General features: G+C 45.8%; 1 protein-coding gene across 1 annotated transcript; it reads right to left on the reverse strand.

Moving 5' to 3' along the window:
* Window positions 1-293: 293 nt before the first annotated feature.
* On the reverse strand, window positions 294-5,218 carry KRT33A (keratin 33A). Its single transcript, XM_032321718.1, has 7 exons — window positions 4,868-5,218; window positions 3,740-3,822; window positions 3,029-3,185; window positions 1,623-1,784; window positions 1,403-1,528; window positions 1,058-1,278; window positions 294-847 (listed from the first exon to the last, which is right to left on the reverse strand). Exons 1-7 carry the CDS (start codon window positions 5,213-5,215, stop codon window positions 730-732), a joined length of 1,215 nt encoding a protein of 404 aa, XP_032177609.1. The 5' UTR covers window positions 5,216-5,218; the 3' UTR covers window positions 294-729.
* Window positions 5,219-9,287: the final 4,069 nt, after the last annotated feature.

Raw genomic sequence — 9,287 nt, forward strand, 5'->3', positions numbered from 1 at the left:
CTTGCTAGGATACAGTGTTTTTGTGTGGCCGAGAGGTATGGCCTTAGTCTCAACATTCACTTGCTCCTGATGAGGTCCCATTTCTGTGGTTCTCTCACCTTTTCCAACTTCTCCCCACACAAAAAATTTATCAACAGGTGGGTGAGGTCTGGTGGACTTTCCCTTTGAAGGAAGTCACATGACCCCTTCATCTGATGAAAGAACACCACTTATTTTTTATTGATACAAGACACCCAGTCTGGGAATTAATGAAGAAGGACAATGATCATGTTTGTGCCAGAATAAGAGTTTATTAGGAAGTTAACAAGGGACTCTGACTGCATCTCCAAAGACCAAAAGAGTGACAAGGAAGATGTTTTTTCTCACTATGTTCAGTTTTATGACCTGCCTAATCAGCTCACACTTTCATGTAATTATTTTGAAATCACATTTAGGTAAGTATTTGTTCAAACATAACATGTTACCCAAGTGCATCGTTGTGATAATAGATACTGCACAATCCTGCTGTAGATTTCTCTATACACTCAGAAGACAGAACGAGCTGCTGAGGAGACTTTGCCATCCGAAGGATCAAGCCAGGGGATTCCATGAAAGGCAGAGTGGACACTCAGAACCTGGTGCTGGTAGAAATTCTTCCTTTGTCCAATGTGTGGTCCCCAGAGGAGATCCCTTGTATGAAGTAGGGTTGAGATGTGACTCTGGAACTTTTGTACTCCTGGCACCAGCCTTTTAGCGCACAAAGGTGTTGCAAGGTCCGCACCGAGCACGTTGGGTGCAAGGATTAGAGACACAAGGCCCAATGGGCTTGTCACAGGCATTGGTTGTGGCACATGGGTTGCAGGGGAGCCTGCAGACAGAAGACCATGAGGGCCAGTTAGGGGGAGATGAGCTGAAGAGATAGGAAAATACTAAATGCACTTCATATGAGAATATAGCACTTCCTTAGACTGTCCCCTCCCAAAAGCTTGAAATTATCTATTTGTTTCCACCAGGATTTTTCATTCCCACAGGAACTTCATGCAACCCCCAAGGGAAATAATACTAGCTTCCCACTCACTTGCAGTCCTCGCTCTCCAGCAGGCCCCGGTACGTGTTGATCTCGCACTCCAGCCGGGCCTTGACGTCCAGCAGCACCTGGTACTCCTGGTTCTGCCGCTCCAGGTCACACCTGATCTCAGCCAGCTGGGACTCCACGTTGGTGATCATGCATTGCAGCTGGGACAGCTGGGAGCTGTAGCGGGCCTCGGTCTCCGTCAGCGTGTTCTCCAGAGAGTCCCTCTGTATGGGGAAGATAAGGCAGGTCACAGAGCCACTCCTCAGGGAGCTTCTCCATGGGATTCCAGAGAAGCCCCAGGCTTCACAAGGTCAGGAGAGTGTGGACAGTACCCTGAACAACACCCACCAGGTTGTGCTGGGCCTGCAGCTCGATCTCCAGGGCGTTGACTGTGCGTCTCAGCTCAATGATCTCCGCCTGGCAGGACTGCAGCTGCTCCGAACTGGACACCACCTGCTTGTTCAGCTCCTCGGTCTGAAACAGCATAGGGGAGAAGACAGGGTCAGACCCTGCCTCAAGAGCCCCAAGGGGCCAAGGGTTCTGAGTGGCCATGTGCTGAGATGCCCACCTGGGTGGTGAACCATTCCTCCACGTCCCTGCGGTTGGTCTCCACCAGAGCCTCATACTGACTCCTGGTCTCGTTGAGCACGCGGTTCAGGTCCACAGTGGGGGCTGCGTCTACCTCCACATTGAGGCGGTCTCCAATCTGGCAGCGCAGGGTGTTGACTTCCTGAGGGAGGATTGGGAAGATGGAAAGTATCACAGAGGGTTCAAATGCTTTCCTCTAGGGAATCACAGATCAGCTTGTGAGCGTTCTTAAGCTTTAAGCCCCTCTGTTCCATCGATCCTCTCATAACTGGGTTCTACGATCAGCGACTAAACTGTGTATTCCGCTTTGCAAAGTGCTTTCACGCCCATGACCTATTTCTGCCCCCCATTCGGGGTGCTACCCATCGTCTAGATCTGCGATTTGGCCTCTACACTGAGATGTGATAGTCCATAATGTAAACTGTGGGCCCCAAGCACCCAGTTCATTGTTTTTGCTCATACACCACAGAGCCTCTTAGGTCTGATTCTTCGCCATGACTAATAAAAAGGTAGAGTCTGGCTAAAGAGGAAATAAAGAGTGCTTACTTCAAAATCTGCCATCTGGGATGGAATAGATCTAAAAGGTTATTTGTCATTTCTATCAACCTAGCTTTTTCTGAAGAAATTAAATATCTGTTCATTTCTGGGCTATTCTCCTCACACAGCCAGCATAGCTTGGTACTTGGGCTTAGGAAGATATCAGACTTGAATAGAGGGCCATCCCTACCACTTAAGTCTATGGCTTCTAGAAGCTTCTAGAAACCTCAGGCAGGTTCTTCATCAGTAAGCTGAGTACTACTTCTGGAGTTCTAAAGCACTTAGCACAATGTTTGGCATACAATAAGCTCTTGATTAATATTAACTATCACCATTTACATTGTTCTGGTATTTCAGGTTTGCACAAAATGTCCATCTTCTTTATCAACTGACCAAGCAGTGACAGTGAGCATTTTGCTCAACATTTCCTCCGAATCACACTGAACAGCAGAGAAAACTCTGGAGGAGAAGGGGGAGAGTTGGTTTTGTTTCCTGTGGAGCCCTCTCTGCTGGGGAGCCGTCTTGGCCTCTCAGTTGCTAAATGGGGAATTGGGATACAAGATCTCTGCAGCGAGGTGTTCTCTGGCCCGAGAGTGGAAGAGGCTGTGGGTGCCGCCTGGCTGCTGGTCTTTCCTCATTCCTGGGCTTGCCAACTTCCTTGACTCTCATTCCTATCTCTGGCTGAAACCTCCTAATCTCATAACACAAGCTTTCAATTGCTCATTCTCTACAAATCCCTTTTTGTATGGAGGACAGACCCCTCGGGCTAGTTGAGTCTCTCCCATATCCCCTGGCAGTTGGAAACAGGCCTCAGCAAGTTGGAGCCAGTTGCTCTTTGGAGAACCTCACCTGCTCATGGTTCTGCTTGAGGCACAGCAGCTCCTCCTTCAGGGACTCCACCTGGGCCTCCAGGTCGGACTTGCACAGGGTCAGCTCGTCCAGGATCCGGCGCAGGCCATTGATGTCTGACTCTACCAGCTGCCGCAAGCCCACCTCCGTCTCGTACCTGTGGTACAGGGGCGTCAGGGACCCATCAGACGGGAATGGACCTGGCCCTGACTCTGGTGTGGATTGGTTTGTCACACACCTGGAAATTAGGGTTTGTGATTTCTACAGCCTTCTGTTTCATTTAGGTGTTTAACATTGAGCATAGCTCCTAGAGGAAAATGCACTGGTAATCATATATATATATATATATATATATATATATATATATGGAGCCAGTGGATTTAGGGAACAAAAGTTCTTAAACTGTGAGATTTCCAAAATTAATACACTTCTCACATTCACCTGATTGCATTCTGTGCCTAGTAGAGCATCAGGGTGTGGTGGGGAGGAGGGCAGCTATGACTTCTACACTAGATTGGAGGATGTCACCTTACAGAGAAGCAAGAGAGGGAGGGTCTGAATCTAGAGAAGAGATCTCTGTACTCTGCAGAGCAGTGGTTCTATGGATCCTGGGGAAAACATCTAGAGAAAAGCTTTGTCTGTGTTTGTCAATGTTGAGGAGAGGTTAAAGGGAAAGAGAGAAGAGAGAGGATACCCTACTTGCCCACTCACTTGGTCCTGAAGTCATCTGAGGCCAGCTTGGCATTGTCGATCTGCACCACCAGCCTGGCGTTCTCTGCCTTGCTGCACAAGATCTAGAAGACCCCCAAATAATCTAGAATGAGCTTGGTTATTTTAACCAACAGCAATTCCTACCAATTCACTTACATGGAAGGAATGGAATGAGAAATCACAGTGGATCTTATGTAAGACTATTACATGCTATCCATGTGCCATAGGTGCTCAATAAATATTTGAAAAATCAAATCTGAAATGTGTGAGCAAAAGGGGCTGATAATAATAACTAACAATTATTTTTAAAAACCTACCATAGGTCCTTACTGAGCATGGAGCCTGCTTAAGATTCTCTCCCTCCCATTCCCTCTGCTTCCCTCTACCCTGGCTCATATGTGCTCATTTTCTCTTGCTAAAAACAAAACAAAACTACCATAAATGTGGTATGGTTCTAGGAGCTGAAGATATAAAAATGAGTAAACTCTAGATCCTGCCCTCAAGAAATTTCCAGTCCAGTGGGGAAGATAAATATGTAATTGGCCATTAGAGAGGCTGCATCAGGGAAGCAGCCATGCCCCTCCAGCCATCCTAGGTGGCTTAGCACTACTACCTGCAAGGTGGTTTCCACTCCTTCTGATTTTATGCCCTTGCTAGACACTGAACACCAGGAGGAGAAATTCAGAGGCATTCAGGTCAGGAATACAATCAGGATAATTAGGTACCCAGAAGAAGACAGCAACAAGAAGTCATGGTAGGCAAAAGTCCGGATGAAGTAGAGAGAAAATAGTCCAATTCGTACAAAATGTTCTGCTTCCTCAGCTTCCTTCTTGGGCTCAGGCCTTTTCTCTTACCTCAGGGTAATAAATCTGGATCTTGGCAATGCATGGAAGCATTTGGAAGCGGCTTTTAATTACAGCTTATTTATGCAAAGTGCTGCTCCTGCACATAGACTAGCACTATGCAAATATTCAGGCCTAACAGTCCTGGGCCTCACACAAAATGGGTACTCAAGAAAAAAATGGAAAAGCCAGACTTTAGCTGAGAATTCACACTGTTTCTTAATCAAATTATAGATTTCCTCCCTATAACTTCCTGCAGGAGACAGTGTGGCAGCCATCCCCTCACCTTCTGCTGGAGCTCCTCGATGGTCCGGAAGTAGGACTGGTAGCTGGGACACACGAAGGGCACCTGCTGCTGGCACCACTCCCGGATGCGGCTCTCCAGCTCCGCATTCTCCCGCTCCAGCTGGCGCACCTTCTCCAGGTAGCTGGCCAGACGGTCGTTCAGGAACTGCATGGTCTCCTTCTCGCTGCCATTGAAGGAGCCCTCACAGAACCAGCCGCAGTTGCCCACATTGGCGGGGATGTTGCAGGCTCCGGGCAGGGTGCAGGTGTGACAGCTGGGGGGCACGCAGGGCCGGGAGCAGCAGGTGGAGCGGCAGCTCACGTTGGGCAGGCAGCAGTTGTAAGGCATGGTGCTGGAGGGAGCAAGGCACCTGGCTGAACACAGAGTCCAAGTTCTCCAAGCCACAGAGCTGTGGGTCTCCTTCCCCTGGGGAGCATTTATACCCCTTCCGCAGAGGGTGTGGACATGGAAGGCAGCCCCTTTTTTATTACTCATTTGGTGATTGTCAAAAGCCCTTCCCCCTTGGTTTGTTATGTTTCCTCAGATGAGTCCCTCACCTCATAAAAGACTTTACTTGGGCTTCTCGCTAAGTCAGGACTCCTCTTCCATGCTGTGCATCAATGAAGTAAGAGCTTCATGGAGTGACTTCAAAGAGCTGGACTCATGAACCCCCTGGCCTTCATTAGTAGGTGTGGCAGATCCATGGACACTGTTGCTGCTTTGCCTCCTGGCCTGCTGGCCCTGACTCCTTAGCAATCCCCTGGCTCTTCTTGCTAAGAAGAGAAAACACAGCTCCTGTCTGTGTATCTTTCACTAGTTCAAATTGCCAAATGCTAAATACCAAATTTATGGTTCTCAGAAAGAGGAGTAGATCCCTTCCAGAATAGTTAAAACAGCTTGGTTCCCTGTGCCCTGTTTCTTGATGTAGCAGACATCACATCCATGATATTATAAATCAACCAAATAACTGATATGCACCAGGATAAAAGTATGTACAGGGCACTGTATAGAAGGTAGGACCAGAACTGTGTTCAGAAGGAGCTCATCCTTATTGTGCATTCACAGGCTCCTCTTGGTACTTGATACTTTGCACAAACATGATCTTATTCACACCTCACTATGACCCTTCAAAGTACATGGTATTATTCCCATTTTACAGATGGGCAAATGGAGGCATTTGCTCATCTGTAAAATGGTAGGTGGGGAGAAATATATTGTAAAGCCAGGATTCCAACACATATCTCTGTTCTTTCCATCACCCCACGCCGCTTCAATATAAATGAACCATCTCCTACCCTAACTTCTTCAACAGATCATTTCTTCCTCCTCTGTGAGCTTTTATCTCACCTTGCACAGTGCCCAGCTTCTGTGTTCATCTATCTCTGTGTCTGAGTTCCCTAAAGGCAGGAAAAGGGTATAGTTCTCTGAATCTTCAGCTCTAGGTGCATGGTACTGAGTAGACCATCAATGGTGTATGTTGAGTGGGTGAAGGAATGAATATAGAATAATAATCTAAAGCAGGAGATAGTAAGTGACAAGTGTAAGGTTCAAGGTAATGGGGCAAGAGGGCACTGCCAGGATGGGAATTTTACAGGGTCTAGATATGTGCTGGGGCACAAGGCTTCTGAGACACAAAGGGGGAACATGGGCCCTGTGGAAGAATGGTGTGCACACACAGTGGGCAGGAGAGTCCAAGGTCTGGTCAGTGAGACTAGTGGCTGGGAGGAGAGAGGCATGAAGGGAGGTAGTAGAAAAGAAAGCTGTATGGTGAGTCAATGCCATATGGTAGAAGTTCTCTACGGCAAAACTAAGGAACTTGGACTTTCCTAGAGGAGAAGTTTTAGGAAATGTTTAGTAAACATTGATCTGTTTTAGTAAAAAACAAAACAAAACAAAACAAAAACGTAAGGCTGAAGGCACAGGGACCAGCAAGAAGGAGATCACAGTAGTCCAGGCCAACAGTGAGGAAGGACAAAGTTTAGTTGTTTGCAGAGGATGAATAAGAGAAGAAATGGTGTAAGAATCATTTTCAAAGAAGCAATTTGTTTTTGTTTCCCTACCTAACATTATTTTTTTATTTTTTTAGTGTGTTCAATTAACCAACTTATAGCACATCATTAGTTTTTGAGGAAATAGTGTTCATAGTGTTTGAGGAAATAGTGTTCAAGGATTCATTAGTTGCATATAACACCCAGTGCTCATCACATCATGTCCCAAGAAGCAATTTATTTTTTTTTAAAGATTTTATTTATTTATTTGACAGAGAGAGAGCACAAGTAAACAGAGAGGCAGGCAGAGAGAGAGAGGGAAGCAGGCTCCCTGCTAAGCAGAGAGCCCGATGCGGGACTCGATCCCAGGACCCCGAGATCATGACCCGAGCCGAAGACAGCGGCCCAACCCACTGAGCCACCCAGGCGCCCCCAAGAAGCAATTTAAAAAGAAACAACAACAACAATCATTTAGAAAGGTGAGATGTGGGAGAGAATCAGGAATGAAACCAGAATTTGGCAATCAAAATATTTAAGAGAAAAACTTTACCATTCACAGAAGCACAGACTATTTTGTTCACCAAGGATGAACTAGCCCACTTCCTTTAACATACATTTTATTGAGCCCTTCCCATGTGTCTGGAAAAGAACCATGTGCGGGAGATGTAGAGGTGAGCAAGAGAAACAAACCTACAACTTAATGAAGAATGCACACCAACCAGGTATAGAATACATCTGTGATGGAGCTAGCCCCAGCTGCTATAGGAACATGTACCAGGGGACTTAACCAGATTGAATGGAAATCTCGAGGAAGTACACATTACATTCAGGCATGCTTCCTATTTTTCACACAAAAACTTAGGTAAGAAATGACAATACTTTATGGCTTATGGGGGCAAAGTGACAGGGCTGCCTTGGCCAAACACTCCAAGGACTCAGAGCACCAGTACTGTGGACCCCCTCTAAAAGATTCACCACAGTAAGATTGGAAAGTCCAGTGATAGAGGAACCAAGAGAAGTTCGGTAAGCACTGTGTAAGCCAGAGAGTGACAGACAAGTGTGGAGGAGAAACAAACCCTTTCTGTCATCTCATGCCGTTTAGATATAAATGACCTAGCTCCTTCCCTAACTTCTGACAGATCATTTCTTCCTCCTCTGTGAGTTCTCATCTCACCTTGAGCATGGTATCGTCATGAGTTCTCTCTCTCTCTCTCTTTCTTTCTACTTGCATTCCCTTGAAAGCATGGAAGGACTTTTACGTGAAGGACTTTGTAAACCTCCTTGAGGAGCTTGGACTTTGAAGGTCAATGGGGAGCCATTGAAGGTTCTAAGGAGAAGAGTGATCTAGTTTCATTCTTGATCAGATACCTGTGAAAGAATGGTGGAATCTATACAGGTAAATGTTCATCAGGTCCTTGGAGTAGCAAGTCTAGAAGTCTTGACAGTGGTACTAAGGAAAGGTGTGATCCTACTGCAGATGTGAGAATTGGAGAAATGAGCCAAGGGAGAATATACATGGAGAAGAGAAAAAAAAAAGTCTAAGGACCAAACTTTGGGGAATTCCCCCAACCAGAGAGTAGGAGAAGGAAAAAAAGAGAAATAGAGAAATGGTGAGAGAAAATGAAGAGAGCCAGCTTATAGCATCAGAGAAGGCAAGGGAGGAGAGCTTCAAAGGGGCGGTAAAGATCAAAAGTGTCAAGAGTGGCAAAGGGACCCTGTAAGATCAGAACCATGGAGAGGTTCTTGGATACATGACCGACAAATTGCCAGGACCTTTCCAGGGTCACATAGATCTGCTTACTCTATACAGTACCTGTACTCTTCAAGTAACTTCCACTGAACATTAAGCCATTGACACTTTAAACACCCAGAATTGAGATTCCATTGTTTAAAGAAGTCCTGCCATAATCAGTTTGTACACCTGATTATAAAGCTTGTGAGCTTTGGTCTTACCAATACAGAATTTCTACAATAATTAGAGTGCTTTAAGTAGTTTAAAGATGTCAAGCTTGTTTTGATTTGATGATTCATAATCGTTTGTGATTTAGGAACATCTATCCAAGAGGCATAAGCAATTAGAAATGTCCATGCATATAACTCAACTTCTGTTTTGGTGCAAGGTGTAAGATTTATTTAATATCCTAAAGAGAAACTATAGGGGAAGAATTCAGTTGTGTGCCTAGATGCATTGTCTGGGGAGGGGGGTGTTCCTTATTGTTGTTCTAGCAGAGAACAGAGAAGAACTCACAGAAGCATGTTCACAGCAGGAGTCCAAGAGTCAGCTGTAGTTGTAGATCCAAAACCAGACTGCCATGCATTCAGCTCTTCCTTTCCTCTTTCCAGTTCCTAATGTAGATCCCAAATGCCAAAATTGTCAGAGAAAGGGAAAATCTTGGAACAAGAGTGATATCCAATCTTTCATTCTACAGATA

The sequence above is a fragment of the Mustela erminea genome, chromosome 18 (genome assembly GCF_009829155.1).
Source record: "Mustela erminea isolate mMusErm1 chromosome 18, mMusErm1.Pri, whole genome shotgun sequence".
In the NCBI taxonomy this organism is placed as follows: Eukaryota; Metazoa; Chordata; class Mammalia; order Carnivora; family Mustelidae; genus Mustela; species Mustela erminea.

Bases quoted from the DNA above. Each gene is read 5' to 3' on its own strand.
- KRT33A (XM_032321718.1), bottom strand. From the start codon at position 5,215: ATGCCTTACAACTGCTGCCTGCCCAACGTGAGCTGCCGCTCCACCTGC. The intron at 3,186-3,739 runs GTGAGTGGGCAA...CCTGTACCACAG, and splicing joins TCAGATGACTTCAGGACCAA to GTACGAGACGGAGGTGGGCT. The intron at 848-1,057 runs GTGAGTGGGAAG...TTCTGTCTGCAG, and splicing joins CTGGAGAGCGAGGACTGCAA to GCTCCCCTGCAACCCATGTG.